General features: G+C 40.8%; 1 protein-coding gene across 34 annotated transcripts in view; it reads right to left on the bottom strand.

Annotated features, from left to right (window-relative positions):
• cast (calpastatin) overlaps window positions 1–17235 on the bottom strand; it is a 54958-nt gene that overhangs the window by 4542 nt on the left and 33181 nt on the right. For 7 of the 34 annotated variants that reach the window (XM_047347110.1, XM_047347115.1, XM_047347113.1 and 4 more), the window contains 22 exons: window positions 14727–14870; window positions 11641–11736; window positions 10974–11111; window positions 10744–10794; window positions 10558–10659; window positions 10368–10448; window positions 8579–8617; window positions 7024–7146; window positions 6646–6756; window positions 6446–6550; window positions 6132–6248; window positions 5915–6028; window positions 4997–5089; window positions 4720–4809; window positions 4463–4567; window positions 4235–4351; window positions 4022–4135; window positions 2008–2103; window positions 863–925; window positions 596–700; window positions 318–434; window positions 51–164 (listed from right to left, as the gene is read on the bottom strand). In XM_047347110.1, the coding sequence (XP_047203066.1) occupies window positions 51–164; window positions 318–434; window positions 596–700; window positions 863–925; window positions 2008–2103; window positions 4022–4135; window positions 4235–4351; window positions 4463–4567; window positions 4720–4809; window positions 4997–5089; window positions 5915–6028; window positions 6132–6248; window positions 6446–6550; window positions 6646–6756; window positions 7024–7146; window positions 8579–8617; window positions 10368–10448; window positions 10558–10659; window positions 10744–10794; window positions 10974–11111; window positions 11641–11736; window positions 14727–14870 (2235 nt within the window). The remainder of the gene's footprint in view (window positions 1–50; window positions 165–317; window positions 435–595; window positions 701–862; window positions 926–2007; window positions 2104–4021; window positions 4136–4234; window positions 4352–4462; window positions 4568–4719; window positions 4810–4996; window positions 5090–5914; window positions 6029–6131; window positions 6249–6445; window positions 6551–6645; window positions 6757–7023; window positions 7147–8578; window positions 8618–10367; window positions 10449–10557; window positions 10660–10743; window positions 10795–10973; window positions 11112–11640; window positions 11737–14726; window positions 14871–17235) is intronic. The other 27 variants (XM_047347120.1, XM_047347125.1, XM_047347128.1 and 24 more) reach the window with 11 other exon arrangements.

Raw genomic sequence — 17235 nt, 5'->3', positions numbered from 1 at the left:
GAGTAGATTTCTGTGCGAAGTCATTCTGATTACTCTGCAGTGATGCGTACCTTTGCTGGAGGAGCAGATGGAGGGCCAACAGGGCCCTGGCACACAGGAGCTGCAGAGGAGGCCGTGAAGTCTCCTGACAAAATGTCCAGTGCCTCACCGGTTCCCATGGTAGGCTGGTGAAAAAAAAAAGGAAAAATTAATCAAGGAAACCAATTACTGTAAAAGAGATAGTAGTCTAAGATCAGGTTAATAAAAAACTACACCTGAATCGCTGATTCATGCTTTAATTAATTATTTAATCAAAGCTAAAATTTTGCTGGTCTCACCTCAGGTTTGGGAGTGGGCAGTTTCTCAAGTTCCTCCTTGTTAAACCTGTAGTCTGGAGGCAACGTGTCGTCTCTTTCACCCACACGCACACCCACCTCTTTCTTGATTTTGTCCACCTGTAAAGAAAAAGACAAAATGGATGTATTAATTTATTAATCCAGTTTCTGCTTGTAATCTCACAAAAAATGCACATTATGAAAATAAAGCATTATTATGGATTACATTACATGTTTAACTTCATTTGAAACAAGAGTATGTGGATCAGTGCGTTCTTTACCGAGACAATGTCTTTTGGTTGGACTTTTGGGGATTCAGGTTTTGGTTTGTCCTTGGGCAGTGTGTCGCTTAGAGCACTGAGAGCATCCAGAGATACAGAGTCCCCCTGAGAAGGAGGGGATAGTTGTTTGTGTGCCAGTATTGAATTACTAATAAATTACACCTTTAAATTGCAATTGATAAAGGTAGAAAACAGCTGAGAGAGATTGAAAGAGACTTAAAATAGAAATGAATAAAAGAGGATAATTTTTTGTATCATCAACGTTACCTTTGGAGTCTCTGATTTAATTTGGATAACTTGGGATTTCTGCTCCATTGGACAAACCGTTTTCTGCAAAAACAAACAGATACATACTGCAGCAGATGTCGACTGAAGCATTTTAAAAGATTTAAGAAGAAAGCTGTTAAGACAATTTTGCTGTGATACGATTTGTAAATAGGGGGAACGGTGAGCCCTATAGGATGTCCTGATCCAAATCCAAATATCAGATCTGGATCATTATCAATTCCTTCATAAATGATCAGCATCACCTCTCCTAATCCCTGCTGTTGTGCAGTCTGTAAATACACTGTTAGATCAGATTAGATTGTTAGTGAGAAGCAATACAAGTGTTTTTACCCTTTACAATGACATTGGCAGTGAAAGAAAGACTGTATTGGCTATTGCAGCATCTGGTCTGCCTGTCAGTGTAGGGCAGGGGACAGAAATCCTCTATAATCCAAAGAACCATTTTGGTCCTCAATCACACTAAATAAAGTTTGTGTAGAGCCACAAAATCTGCGTAACCTGTTTTATAGTTACATTAAAGAACCACAATTTTGCCCAACCCCAGAAGGCCTAAAGAGCCACATCTGGCACCAGAGCCACATGTTACCAACCCCTGGTGTAGGGAAAGAACAGCTGAAACACTTGGAATTAAAGTTTATGGTGTTCAAAGTAAAGTGCTATGTTTATAGAGCAGGTAAACAACTTTTCATTACATTTTGCTTGAACAGAATTAGATGAAACCACATATTAAGAATGACAAAACATCCTAACCTTTGCCAAGTACTTTAGCTAACTATGCATCACAAAACTATTGTATTGTATGAGCTAGAAGTGAGTTTACTGAAGAATGTAGCTGCATGTGCTGAGTTATAAGTGTAGAAAAACATAGACCGTCCAGGAGAAACCTCTCTTGGAAAAAATATCTGTCCTTGTAAAGTAAAGCCAGATGGTGCAGTGTCCAGAATGTCACAATCATGATACTAATGTAGACCCTGTAGTCCTGATGAAATGTAGTGTATTATTGTACTGCACCTTAAAGCTAATTTTAAGTAAGTAAATGCCTATTTGTAAAGAACTCGGACAGGTATTGGGGACAATAAAACCCTCACCAGGTCGTCTATAGAGGGCACACAATAGATGTTTACCTCTGGAGTTTTCTTTGTTGGAGGAGCAGGTGCCTGGACTCCAGTAGCTTTAGATGGAGCTACAAAATCAAGAGCGGCCAAATCCTCCACTTTTGTCTAAATACAGAAAACATTTGCAAAGTGCTTAAAACAACAGAGGCTGAGACATGGTATTTTAAAGCTTTTTGGAAATATGTGTTTAACTGACAAGTTGAGATGAAAAACTGTACAATTATTTAAAAAAAACAAACATAAAAAGTTTATATTTTGGTAAAAATACATTTGTTAATGTTACCCTATCCAAAGCTAGGCTGACAGATTATCATTTTTTGTATTGGCCAGTGCTGATTTATTAAGCTGATGGTTGAAAAAAAGATTCAGATTTTTCTGTTTATTTTGAATTAAGAATTTAGTGACAAACCTAATTGATTTGCAAACATATGAATAAGGTAAGGCCTACGCCAGGGTATTGGAGAGGAGAGTCCGGCCGATAGTCGAACCTCGGCTTCAGGAGGAGCAATGTGGTTTTCGTCCCGGCCGTGGAACACTGGACCAGCTCTATACCCTCTACAGGGTGCTCGAGGGTTCATGGGAGTTTGCCCAACCGGTCCACATGTGTTTTGTGGACCTGGAGAAAGCATTCGACTGTGTCCCTTGTGATGCCCTGTGGGGGGTGCTCCAGGAGTATGGAATCGGGGGCCTTTCATTAGGGGCCATCCGGTCCCTGTACGAGCGGAGCAGGAGTTTGGTCCGCATTGCCGGCACTAAGTCGGACCTGTTCTCGGGTGCATGTTGGACTCCGGCAGGGCTGCCCTTTGTCATCGGTTCTGTTCATAACTTTTATGGACAGGATTTCTAGAAGCAGCCAAGGGCTGGAGGGGGTCTGGTTTGGGGACCAGTGGATTTCGTCTCTTCTTTTTGCAGATGACGTGGTCCTGCTGGCCCCCTCTAGCCAATACCTACAGCATGCACTGGGGCGGTTCGCATCCGAGTGTGAAGCAGCTGGGATGAAGATCAGCTCCTCCAAGTCCGAGGTCATGGTTCTCGACCGGAAAAGGGTGGCTGGTCCCTTTCAGGTTGGGGGGGAGTTCCTGCCTCAAGTGGAGGAGTTTAAGTATCTCGGGGTCTTGTTCACGAGTGAGGGAAGAATGGAGCGGGAGATCAACAGACGGATCGGTGCGGCTGCCACAGTAATGGGGGCGCTGTGCTGGTCCGTTGTGGTGAAGAGAGAGCTGAGCCGAAAAGCAAAGCTCTCGATTTACCGGTCGGTGTACGTTCCTACCCTCACCTATGGCCATGAACTTTGGGTCTTGACCGAAAGAACGAGATCCCGGATACAAGCGGCTGAAATTAGCTTCCTCCGTAGGGTGGCCGGGCACTCCCTTAGAGATAGGGTGAGGAGCTCGACCATCCGGGAGGGGCTCGGAGTAGAGCCGCTGCTCCTCCACATCGAGAGGAGCCAGTTGAGGTGGCTCGGGCATCTATACCAGATGCCTCCTGGACGCCTTCCTCGGGAGGTGTTCCAGGCACGTCCCACCGGGAGGAGGCCCAGGGGACGGCCCAGGGCACGCTGGAGGGACGATGTCTCTCGGCTGGCCTGGGAGCGCCTTGGCCTCCCCCCGGAGGAGCTGGAAGAGGTGTCTGGGGAGAGGGACGTCTGGGCGTCTCTGCTCAGTCTGCTGCCCCCGCGACCCGGTCCCGGATAAAGCGGAAGACGACGAGTACGAGTACATATGAATATTTTGTTTTCTTCCCTAACAATATCAGGCTTTATAAGACAATAATTTCACACATTTCCCTTGTAAATACATTATTCACATCAACTTCCTTTGGAGTCTGCTGGTGTTGTAGTGAAAAAAAAGCATACCTGCTAAGTCAACCCTATTATGAGAATCAGATTGACACAAATAAAAGTGTTGCTACATTTTAATCAGCTTATCTTGTTTACTAGTGAAGAAATCAGAAAAAAAAGCCAAAATCTGGCCTCATTTATTGCTTGACTGCTAAATCAGTCCACCTGTGATCTGTGGTATACCTTCGCTGGAGGAACTGAGGGTTTTACAACTGGAGCCTTGACAGCAGCAGCCGAAGAGGGGGATGTGAAGTCTCCAGACAAAAAGTCCAGAGCTTCACCACTCCCAATTGTAGGCTAGAGAAGGACAGAGAATTGATGTGACACTGAGACATCAATGCATCACTTTAAACAAAAATTTTAATTTGACGTTTTTTAGATTAGTTTGTGTCTAACCTCGGGTTTTGGAGCAGGCAATTTATTGAGCTCTTCTTTATTAAACCTATAATCTGGGGGAAGTGTGTCCTCCCGCTCTCCAACCCGCACACCCTTTTCTTGCTTCACTTTGCCTTCCTGTAAAAATAAAAGAAGCAAGATTAAATAAGCAATGTGGAGTTCTTTTGCGTAAACTCAGTGCATATGCAAACTTTAGATGGGAGCCCCAGTCAGTAGTCGTATTCCTACCGAGACGATGTCCTGAGGCTTCAGTTTGGGAGCTTCTGGTTTTGGTTTGTCTTCAGGCAGCGTGTCAACAAGAGCACTAAGAGCATCCAGAGACATGGAGTTATCCTGAGGAGAGAAGAAATTGTATTGATCTCAGTGTGCCAATTAATTGTCATTTAACCTGCCGTATCAAAGGATTCTCTTGTGTAAATGTGACGCAAGTTGAAAGTAGGAGATGATGGAGGTAAAAATACAGATCTAAATTTGTGGCACTGCACCTGATCCTTGGTTGGTTTAGCCACAACACCAGTGTTCACTGCTGTGGGCTTCTTCCCAGAAGCAGGAGGAATTCCAGAGGACTCCACTTTCTAAGAGACAAAGCAAATGACATTTACTTTAAATAAAAAAAGTGCATGACAGTTAGTGATCCAAGCCTTAGTTCTGTGCAGAAATAACATTGGGTTAAAAAGCTAAATCCTTCAACTGAAATGAATGGATCTTAGCATCAGAAGGTTTCCCCTGGAGACACCTTTTGGTAAAGCAGGTGTACTGTACCTGGGCACTGCCAGCAGAAAGAGCAGCTTCCAGACCGAAATCACCCGGAGCTTTTTCTGTCTGAGCTTTCTTGACAACAGGAGGAGGAGCCTTCTGCAAAACCCAAGAGACATCATCGAAGAAGTGAACAAATAGTGTAACAAGAGATGCACCCAAAATTTGCCTTGGAACCAGAATCATCTGATTTTCAGCTGGATTGACCTTGACAGGTGACCGCTTGATCCAGAAAGTTAAAAAAAGGTTCCAATTTTTTAATAATCAGTGTAACCAGGTCGCCCTGACAACAACACTCCTCAGTGTAGATGCCTTTGCTTTTGTTTTCAGTATCCCAGAGATGTTTAAAACAGTCAAAGAAGCACAAAAATGAAAAACCCATTTAAAAAGGAAACTACTTTTATGACTTATTGAGATGCATCTGCTTTTTAATTTGGCTGGGAGAGAGAGTGAGACTTTCAGCGGATAACAGGAAGGAAGAAATGCTGTATAGCAAAGTTTTTTTCTGATTAATCTTTTTAATCTTCTGTGTGTTATGGAACATGTTGCATTTGAAAATGCCTTTTGGAAATCTTAAAGTTAATGTCAGGATCTACTTTCTCTACAATATACACACAGAGACTGTGCTTATAGTAATGCTGACAGTTATAACAAAATGCTAAAGATAGTTTAGGGACTGCTTTCAGAAGGCTAAGATAAAAATACTTGACTGCTGATAACTAAGCTCTTAAAGAGAAACTGAAGTTATCTGAAACGGAAACTGAAGATGTGATCTAAATTTGGTCATTTGATTGGTCAAAGCTTTGTAAATACAAAATCGGCCATAAAATTCTGATAGATGCATCTCTAATTGTAACTGGGTGTATATTCACATCTAATTAATAGTGATACAATAGTAATACAGTAATGCAATAAATGGCATACCTGTGCAGGAGCAGCTGAAGGGGTGACCACCGGAGCCTGGAGTTTAGGTGCTGCTGACGGGGCTGTGAAATCTCCGGACAAAATGTCTAAAGCTTCACCGGTTCCCAAAGTCGGCTACCAGAACAGGATGAAGAGCAAGATAAAATTTCTTTTCACTCTCGTATTATAAATTATTTACCATTTGTTTTAAAATGATGTTCCTTGGTCCATGTCCTACCTCAGGTTTAGGAGCAGGCAGATTTTGTAACTTGTCTGTTTTAAACCTGTAACCTGGAGGGAGAGCATCTTCCCTCTCTCCTACACGAACACCCACATCGGGCTTGATGTTTTTCTCCTGTTAAAAAAGGAAGAAGTAAATTACGCATTTATTAAACAAACTATTGTGAAATAGAGTGTAAGTTTCTGTGCTGCAAAAAACTCGGCAAAAAACAATCAGGCTGTCATTTGTTTTGGACTGAATTATTCCCCATTATATTGCCCATTATACATTTCAGACCAAAGCAAGGTGAGTGCTGTGTTTTGAGCTCCTACCACAATGATGTCTTTAGGTTTGAGTTTGGGAGATTCAGGTTTTGGTTTAGCTGGTCCCAACATGTCATCGAGAGCACTGAGAGCTTCCACAGGGATGGAGTCCCCCTGACAGGAGAATATGATACACAAGATGGCTCAGTCTGACTCATTTAACCACAAAGGAGACAGCATAACTAATTTTTTAACCTCATCTCTCTCACCTTTTCAGACTTGAGCTGGGTGCTGACTTTGGTATCCAGTCCAGCCTTCAGAGAGAAATCAGTAGCTGCCGCATCCATCTTTGTTTTCTTATCAGCTGGTGGAGCAGCTTTCTACGATAGCAGACAGCAAAATAATAGTAAGAACAGACATTCTTACCTAAAAATAAGTGCAACGAATTTAAATAAAGCATATTTTCATCTATGTTGCCACAGAGCAAGTCATGTTTTTCTAAATACTAATGTCAATATTTCCACTTAACAACTGAAAAAGCTAAAAGGTTCACCTTAAAGTTTGACTAAAATGGTCCAATAGGTGTATTACTAATATTTAATTAAGGACAGAGCTTTGTGCGTCAGGATACTTTACTGAGAAAATACCTGGGAGGCAGGGGAGGATACTGCAGCTTCCAATGAGAAATCATCTGAGGCTTTGCCCATCTTGGCTTTCTTATCAGCAGGAGGAGCAGCTACAGAAGGAGCTGCTGCAGACATTTCAGTTTTCTGCAACATAAATGCAGAATAAAACCTCAAATCCTCTGTAACGATGCCATAACGATGATCGAAAGACATGGTTTTACAATGCATTTGATATACAGTTATTTGCAAAGGTATTCATACATCTTTTTTCCACATTTTGTCAGGATACAACTCCAAACTTTAACGTATGTTGTGCTCTGGTCAGATGAGTACAAAATTAAGCTTTTTGGCCTACATATAAAACACTATGTGGGGCTCCTGATCTCTCTGAACCCACCATCCCCATAATTAAACATGGTGGAAGCAGAATCAGGCTGTGGGAATGTTTCTTCAGCAGGGACAGGAAGTTTGGTCTAAGGTAAAGAGAGGATGGATGGAGGTAAATGGGGATAGGCCTAGTCAAAGTCCAGATCAAACTGTGAATCAATGGCAAGTGTCAAAAACTGATGTTCATAGATGTTCTCCATTAAATCTGACTGAACCTGAGCCATTTTCCAAAGAAGGATGGAGTAAAATGTCAGTATCAAGCAGGAGACATACCGCAACGATACTTCCAGCTGTAACTAAATCAAATATTGGTTCCACACAGTGTTGGCTTGGAGAGGCTGAATTGACATGTACCTTTCAAATTTTTATTTGTAATTGTGTAATTTTCCTTCGCCCTTACAATTTTCTCTCTGTCACATAAAATTCAACTAAATACAATAGAGTTTGCAGAGTATCTCGTCTTAGAAAATATTCCAAATTCGTTTTCTACCACATAGTAGTCCACTAGATGGCACTCCACCACCAGTCACAAACTAAAGGAAAATAATGCAAAGCAGACAGCATGTACCCACACTGAGGGAAAAGTACAGACACACCCTTCCCCACATTCCACAAAGTCAAAAATCTCACAATTAAATGTTCTTAAAAGGACACACTTGAGACATTAACTCAAGTGGTTTTATAAAAAAACAAAAAACAGATAAATGTAAACTAAACCCAAGTTACACAGGAAGGAAGTTATCAGGCTGGAAGGAGATCATAGAAGAACCAAAGAACCATGACCTGTGAATAAAGTATTAAATGTGGGTGAGCTGAGAGTGAGATAACATGTGCTGCCAGATGAGCATGCACTGACTGTATGTTCCCTTTCCCACAGAAATATGATGTCACTGCTGCGTTTTGTTCAACATGAATCGACTAGTTCCATCTGAGAATATAGATCCTACTCTGAGCTGTTTGCGGAGCCAAAACCCATCAGTACAAAGTAACTGCAGAGGAACCAGCAGGTAATAAAGTGGAAACACTGCCTCCTGCATGATGGTGGGTGACCTTTTTTTTGTTTATTTCATATGTAGGAAAACGTTTATTGAAAGTCAGTTTCTGAACTTTATTTGGGCCTAAAAAAAGACAGCTCTGAGTTTATGAAGCCGTAGCTCCCACAAAGTCCATTAGTGAAAGCCTTACTTACAGGAACTTCCTTGGGTTTTACATCTGCAGGAACTGGAGCCTAAACCAAAAAGACAAAAATCCACATTTCAAGATTAAAAAACAAATAAAGAGGCTAAATGATTTAGAAAGATGGTGTACTGCCTGAAGGTCTGGTGAATGCACAATTGTCCACACTGCTTATAGATTTTAGAAACAATCACCCCTTTTTAGGACGTCTTGGCCCACAGAAGTTTTGTAAATAAGTTTAGCATATTCTCATCATCTGATGCTGTTTGATGACCCAGGTTTAAAATTTTACTGATTTGTTTTTTTATTTAGTGAATTGCAATAAATGTTTTCTGTCCATGTTGTTTGGTATTTTTTTAAATATTAACATTGAAATGACCCCTAAAACAGACACCTTTGATGCAACTTTGTTTTTTAATAATTTACTGGTATAGAGATAGCTCTATTAATGCAAAATAGATAAAACATTCACTTCAAAAGAATAAAGGTTATCTCATTGCTCAAGGCATTACTTGACTGCTGTTTGCAAAGCGAATACCTCTAATGACCTTCTTCTAACACATGAACAGCCTTGGAATAACAACTTACCTAAGCATGTCATTCATGTGTCAGTTACCTTCAGATGATTTTTTTAACCTCAACATAAGCTGTAATATAGTGTGCAGGAATAATTTTCATGAAGGCAACCCTAAAATTACAGTTTATCCTTGCGCATCTTTGAAGTTGCAGTGTGAAGCTTCTGCTCTGCTATTAAGAAACGAGCGATCTACTGCAATTTTTTTCACTAAATGCAGTCTGTGTGTCAACTCAAAAAGACGTTGCTTTTAATATTTGAACCTATGTATAAAAAATGTAAATGGCATGGATAACAAAAGAAAAAAAATGTAATATGATGCGGCAGCAGCTTTTGCAGCAATCACTGCCAACAGGCGTTCTCTACACAATGAGGCGTCCATGTTTGGCCCCCTCTCCCTGAGCGAACTGCTGATGCCGTCTCAGATTGGAAGGCTTGGGTCTCCCACATGCATTTTTGGTGATTTCTACTCTGGCTTTTTGTATTTTTCTGTCAGTAGTAGAGAGTCCCTGGCTCATTTGCCGTGGACCCCGTAGTAGTTTAAAAAGCAACATATGGTCTGGTCAGAAAGTGATGAACCTTGACCTTGGAGTGAAGCTTTAATATTTTAAATAGTGTCATGGCTCTTTTTCTACCATCTGCTATATCTGTCTGATCAACTAATGGTTGCAAACTCCTGGAAGGCTGGCTAAAGCCATATGAACCTTACATTATTTTATTATTTTGTCAGATGCGGTAACAGGAATTAGAAGCTGCATAGAAATCGTCTTGTCACCTTTACCTTTAACATCTATTGTATAATTTTTCTGAGCTCCTTGGAGAGCTCTAACCTTTGCTGTCTCTGCTCTGTGTTCAGTGTGGTGCACACAGGGACACCAAATCAACTAGAAGCATGTTTGTTTCCTTTAAACAGCTAAATAGCTGCTAAAAAGCTTGAAAGAACCTGTGATCCAGTATTACGTTTGAAACACGACTATCAAGCAATGATTTATACTCTTTTAAGGGCACCAACAAATCTGTTCATGATTGCAACATAAATATAATAAAAGTAAAAGTAATGAAATTTAGCCAATAAATAACTTGGTTCTATAATGCCAGCAAGGTTTGATTTATTTTTGTGAAGGCTGCTCTTAGGCAATCTTCATGACAACAGCCATAAAAGAGACATGCAGAGAAAAGAGCTGAAGCTGCGAAGCAAAACAACATTTGCAAGAAGCAGCAAACTGACCATATTTCTCCATTGGTATTCCGGAGGCAGCGTGCCGTCCCTTTCTCCACACTTCTCCACTGTCTCAAAGGTGACTACATGCTAAGAAACATGCACCATACAATTACACATAGCAGAGCCATGCAAGTTAGCGTTCATTTTCCCAACAAATACAGGATGAAATGCATGCAAAGCTGTGCCTACGCTGTACCTCTACAGCCTCTGGCCTTGTGTAAGCAGGCTGTGAGGGTGCAACAGAATCAGCTGATGGTAGCGTGCTGACCAGGCAATCGAGTGGATCCGCAGCAGAGGCCTGCACAAGCAACAGAACTCAGCATGCCACAAGCAAGCAACAAGCTTTGCAAGGCAAACACACAGGGCTTGAAGATGGCTTTACCTGTTTGGCTGCAGCTGGTTTTGCTGCAGAGGGAGGAACCTCCACCTGCACCTGGAACATAGATTAGTATCAGAGTTATAAAGAACGTATGCTTTGTTTACACAACTGAATGCAATCTGGAGAATATGTTAAGTTTCCTGATTGTAAAAATGCAAGAAGGGAAATCTATCAGCAGTTGAAGAAAAACGTTTTAGCCAGCCTCCACCATAGGTTAGATTATGATAATCTACCTTTGTTTGTGCTGTCTTAGTGTCCTCTTTCTTCGCTTGTGCCAAAACATTTCCAGTCACAGCTGCTGCAGCTGGTTTAGACGTTTTATCAACATCAGCTTTAGGTGCCTCGGCTTTGACTGTTGTGATCGGAGTGCTCTAAAAGGCAAAAAATTTAACTGATTTACAGGCCGAGGTCATGTCTGGTGTGTATATGCAAATTGTGCAATACACACAAATAGCACATGGGAGGCAGGAAAGTGAGTCACCAATGTCCACAGAGAAGAAAAGCCTCCTTCAGCATTGTGAGGTGAAAAATGTTTAAGGAAACTGATGCAAGGGCACAAATAAAACAAAAAAAATGCACAACATTCCTTTTTATTTAGTTCTTCAGACCAATGTTTGCAGATCTGTGTCATGCTGAGCAAAGAGCTGGAGGGTGAGAATTCAGGGTCACTCATGCTTCCTAAAAAGTTCAACCTCAATGTTTAAAGGAGACCAAAGCAGTTTGAAAGGAAATTCCTACAGCAGTGTCTAAAGGAGATGTTTCCAAGTAGAGACACAAACTAAACACTGTTAAACTCTGAAACTCAAAGAAGTAGAACAAAGCAAAGAGAGAAAAGCAAGACATCCTTAAAAGATATGATGCACCCCAGCTGGGTCATCCCGGACTGAAAGCGCAGTCTACCTTGGCTGTGTCTTTGGGTTTGGTCTTTGCAGTGGTTCCAGCTGTTCCAGCAGCTGGAGAATGGACTGTTGCTTTGACTTGGAAGCCTGGGGAAGCCTACAGACATGTAGCCAAGTGATGATATGAAAACCCAAAGTGTTTACAGTATCTTCAAGCAAATACACTACAGACCAAAAGTTTGAACACACCTCATTCAAAGAGTTGTCTTTATTTTCATGACTATGAATATTGTAGCTTCACACTGAAGGCATCAAAACTATGAATTAACACATGTGGAATTATATACTGAACAAAAAAGTGTAAAACAACTGAAAATATGTCTTATATTCTAGGTTCTTCAAAGTAGCCACCTTTTGCTTTGATTACTGTTCCGCACACTCTTGGTATTCTGTTGATGAGTTTCAAGAGGTAGTCACCTGAACTGGTTTTCCAACAGTCTTGAAGGAGTTCCCAGAGATGCTTAGCACTTGTTGGCAGGTTAACAGCAGCTCAGATTAGAGAACAGGTCAATGCCACACAGAGTTTTAGCAGCAGACACATCTCTAGAACAACTGTTAAGAGGAGATTGTGTGAATCAGGCCTTCATGGTAAAATAGCTGCTAGGAAACCACTGCTGAGGACAGGCAACAAGCAGAAGAGACTTGTTTGGGCTAAAGAACACAAGGAATGGACATTAGACCAGTGGAAATCTGTGCTTTGGTCTGATGAGTCCAAGTTTGAGATCTTTGGTTCCAACCACCGTGTCTTTGTGCAGCACAGAAGAGGTGAACTGATGGACTCTACATGCCTGGTTCCCACCGTGAAGCATGGAGGAGGAGGTGTGATGGTGTGGGGGTGCTTTGCTGGTGACACTGTTGGGGATTTATTCAAAATTGAAGGCATACTGAACCAGCATGGCTACCACAGCATCTTGCAGTGGCATGCTATTCCATCCGGTTTGTGTTTAGTTGGACCATCATTTATTTTTCAACAGGACAATGACCCCAAACACACCTCCAGGCTGTGTAAGGGCTATTTGACCAAGGAGAGTGATGGGGTGCTGCGCCAGATGACCTGGCCTCCACAGACACCGGACCTGAACCCAATTGAGATGGTTTGGGGTGAGCTGGACCGCAGAGTGAAGGAAAAAGGGCCAACAAGTGCTAAGCATCTCTGGGAACTCCTTCAAGACTGTTGGAAAACCATTTCAGGTGACTACCTCTTGAAGTTCATCAACAGAATGCCAAGAGTGTGTGGAGCAGTAATCAAAGCAAAAGGTGGCTACTTTGAAGAACCTAGAATATAAGACATATTTTCAGTTGTTTTACACTTTTTTGTTCAGTATATAATTCCACATGTGCTAATTCATAGTTTTGATGCCTTCAGTGTGAAGCTCCAATATTCATAGTCATAAAAATAAAGACAACTCTTTAAATGAGAAGGTGTGTCCAAACCTTTGGTCTGTACTGTAAGTGAGTGCATAAGAAATGCTGAGGTTGTTATGGAAAACGAAGAGAAACTAAATTATTTAAAATGGATACAGTGCCTTGCAACAGTATGTTCACCTTTCAACCCCAAATTTCAATATGTTTTACTGGAGTTTTATGTCTTTGACCACCACAAAGAAGTACATAAACACGAAGTGTAAGGATAAGGGTACATGTTTTTTCAACTTTTTCACAATAGGTAACCTTAAAAGTTCTGCACGCATTAGTATTCAGTCCCACTGATTCCATACTTTACTGAAACAACTTCCACTCCAAATACGGCAGCAAGTCTTTCAAAGTATCTCTATCAGACTCTTTACAACTTGTCTTTGCAAAATAGCTCAAGCTCAGTCAGAATATATGCATAATGTCTGTGAACATCACCTTTCAAGTGTTTCCATAGATTCCCAACATGATATTTGTCTTGACTTTGATTAGGCCATTCTAACAGATGAAAGGAGCTAATCCATACTGTTCCATTGCAGCTTTGGCTATATGCTGAGGGTCATGTTGTTGGAAGCTGATCCTCTACCTTCAAGCTTCTCTACAACTTTCTCCTCGACCGGTCAGCTTTGCTTCTGGGTCTTCATGATTCAGTTTGTGCAGTAATGTTCACTAACAAACCTCCGAGACCTTTCACAGAATGACTAGTTTTATACTGAGATCAGACAACACACAGGTACATTTACTAATGAGGTGACTTCCGAAGGCATTTTGTTTCACTGGATTCTGTTTAGGGGTACCACAGTACAGGTGGGCTGAATACATATGTTCCACCACTTCAACATTTTTATCTGCAAAAAAAAGACACATTAAAAGCTATGGTCCATTTTTAATCCACTTCAGAATTATGTGCCACTTTGTATTTGTCTATTATGGAACATCCCAGTAAAATACATTAAAGGGTTTGGTTATGCTGTGAAAAAGTTAAAAAGATTCCCAGGTGAATGAATACTTTTGCAAGGCATTGTATTTTAACCTCGGCTCGGGTTGGATTCAGAGGTAAAACTGAGAAATTTGACCTCTGATCAAATTTGGTGCTTTTTGACTAATAAAACAAAACAAACAACAATGTAGTGGGCATTGTTTTTGTTTTGTATTGTTTTGACACCCCGATATTAGTCTCTGCTGATGACTTGTCGATGACAGTAACACCAGCCAGCTCAGTGTTAGCCGTCAGCCAAGGAGGATGTGTATAAAAAAAGATTGAGAAAGTTATTCATGAGGTCAGCGGTGCAGAGTGTGAGGAGCCCAAGCGGCATGACATGAGAACCCATTTAAGAAGCACAGCAAGTGACCAGCTTCTGACACATGTGAGAGATCAAGACAAGTAGATGGCCTGTACCATAGAGACGGTAAATAAATTAAGCCAGTAGAATCAGAATACATACAAACAAGGAATTTGACTCCGGTACGCTTTGCTCTTTTGTTTTGTTTTTGCATTACAGAATATTTTGTTTTTGCGTTACAGAATAGAGAAGAAATACCAACTTTCCCTTAATGAGAACACCAAGTGTTTAGACCAAAAGAAGAAAGTGTCGCATAATGTGACACCAAACTGCTAGAAGTGTTCTCCTGTTTTACGTTGATCCCCAGGATCAATCTACAGGATCAATCTACCTCTGGTTTGGCTTTAGGTGAATCCTTTCCTGCAGTTTCAGCTTTAGCAGCCGCTCCTGCTGTAACACCACTCCTTGTGGCCCCGCCTGCTGCTGTGATAACTACCCCGGGCTTTGCGGTCATGGCGGATCCTGATGGTGCTTTCTGCAATGCACCAAGTATGGGGAAGTGCTTCAGAAAACTACAGTGCTATTACAATGTCAGTTTTTAATACAGCTTTAATATAGACCCAAAGTTCTGGTTGCACCAGACGTCCTTCACATTTATGCAATTGTTATTAAGTTATAGTTGGTCTGGATAGTTATTGCCTCACATATACTTATTGCCATTTAGGGTATCCAGTGTAGTTATCTGTAGTTAATTATCTGCAGTAAACAGCCATAAAAGCAATCTGGAAAATTAGGAATAGTTCTGGAGGGAGAGTGAAGCTATTGGCCTTTCCAATGGAGCAGGGATGTCCACATTCCACAGGAGGCAAGTTTGACAAGTTAAAAATACTTCTGGGGCCACAAAAATGGAAATGTTTTATAAAATAATTACTGAAAAAAATACTTTCATAGAGTCTTGCACATCAGCCTCATTAAAAGAGAAGGCACTGAGTTTCCTATTATTTTCTGGATGAATTTTTGGTCCAATTCTTTCATCTTGAATTTTTGTTTCTTGGCAACAAGAATATTATACAGCCCAATTTTTCTTCAAAAGCACTTTGCAAAGTTTATTGAATGGATGCACCCAAGTTTTTTGTTTTTTTTAAGTAAAACCACCAGATGTTTGTAGTCATACTAAATTGAAAGCTGGAAAGTCAATTAATAAAAGATGAATACTTTGTATTGTACTTAACATTTTACGTTTTAAGAAGATTTTAACCTATTACTGAAAAGATATTGCATCCATCTGCATCAATCTTTCTTTTAGTTCAGGGGGCCACACAAAATTATTCCAAGGTCGTCAAATGGCCCGTGGGCCACATGCTTGACACCCTCACACTAAAGCAGCCTCTTCCGGGAACCAAGGTAATTTTCAGCTCGATATGACAGTAAATCTTGTCATAGCATTGTGGCTTTTGCCAGGCTACACAACTTGCTGCTGCAGGAGGATTGATGTCAGATAGATCCAACTGGCAAATAATTTCCACACTAGATGACCAGAGAGTTACGGGTGTTGATGAGGTTACTGTTATAGTCGGATGCTGAAAAGAGTGAGAGGAGGTGAGAGGAGTTGAAGAAGACAAGGGTAGAAGTGCTCATGGATGGACAAAAGAGGCTAAAAATCAGAGACCAGTCATAGCAGCCGTCAAACAGCTGCTATGACAAGATCTACATTCTCCACATGCACATGAAGACTTGTGTTTACATTTAAAAAGGCTAAACGCTGATATGTCAAAATAAGGTAGCTTTAACTCTCCATTTTATTGATCCAATTTTTGTCGTGATGCTGTATTCAAAATCAGTAAATCAGTAAAACGCTTCGCATTAGTGGTGTTGAAGAAGACCTAAGGTCTCAAAACATTTTGACCTATTCCTTTACAGCAAAAGGAGCCTCTGTGTGATCGCTGCCTTAAAATACATTCCTGTTTCACTGCAATTACCAAACATGCTAGTGTAACATGCTATTCACAGAGAAGCGTTGCTGTTTTGTAAAATGTGCATAAAAACAAAGATAACAGGACAGAATCCTGACGCCGTCTAAGCTTCATGGTTGATGGACAATAAAAGCACTTAAGCTGGCACTGCTGTTGTGTCAAACACTGTCTGCAAGTAAATAAAACACAGTTAAGTAGGACACTCTACTTCTTTTATGAAGTGTTAAAGGTGTTGTCATTCAAAGACTTATTGTTTCAACTAGTAGGGCAGGAAAATGTGGACATAGGATGCATGAAAAGCCGAAATGATCCCTAATGCCCAAAAAGTATGCCTTTTTATATTTTAACTTACAGAAATTATTATATCTCCTAAATATTAAAACTGGTTACATTGTGTCACATTACAACCATTTACTTTGACCTACTTTAATAACATTTTATTTTTTAGACCTACCAAAATTAGCACATATATGTAATTTGGATACAATAGGATATGTGGTTTTTACTAATTTCACAAATAAAGATTTGAGGATTGTGACTGCGTTTAGCTTTGCCTGGAGGAGCTGCGAAAATCCATTGCTCAGGTGGGAGAGTCTGTCAACAGTATGATCAGGAACGTTACTTATGCACAAAACAAAGCAACATAAGAAGTCCTGTTAGCAGTAGGCCACCAACCATGTAGGGCACAACAAAAACATGAAGAAGAAAGGTCCTCTAGTTAAATGACGCTAAAAATGAAATTCTGGACCAAATGTAAAGTGAGATGTGTGGCGTTGCACATGTCCCTGAACACATAATCACCACTGGTGGGGACAGCATCATACATGGGAATGGTTTTCTTCAGTATGGACAGGACGTTGGTCAGAATTAATGTGAAGAAGGATGGAGCTAAAGGCCAGGGCAAGAAAACCTGAGATGCAAAAGATT

This window comes from Girardinichthys multiradiatus, chromosome 20, assembly GCF_021462225.1.
Source record: "Girardinichthys multiradiatus isolate DD_20200921_A chromosome 20, DD_fGirMul_XY1, whole genome shotgun sequence".
NCBI lineage: Eukaryota > Metazoa > Chordata > Actinopteri > Cyprinodontiformes > Goodeidae > Girardinichthys > Girardinichthys multiradiatus.
This window is presented reverse-complemented; position numbering and strand designations above follow the sequence as displayed.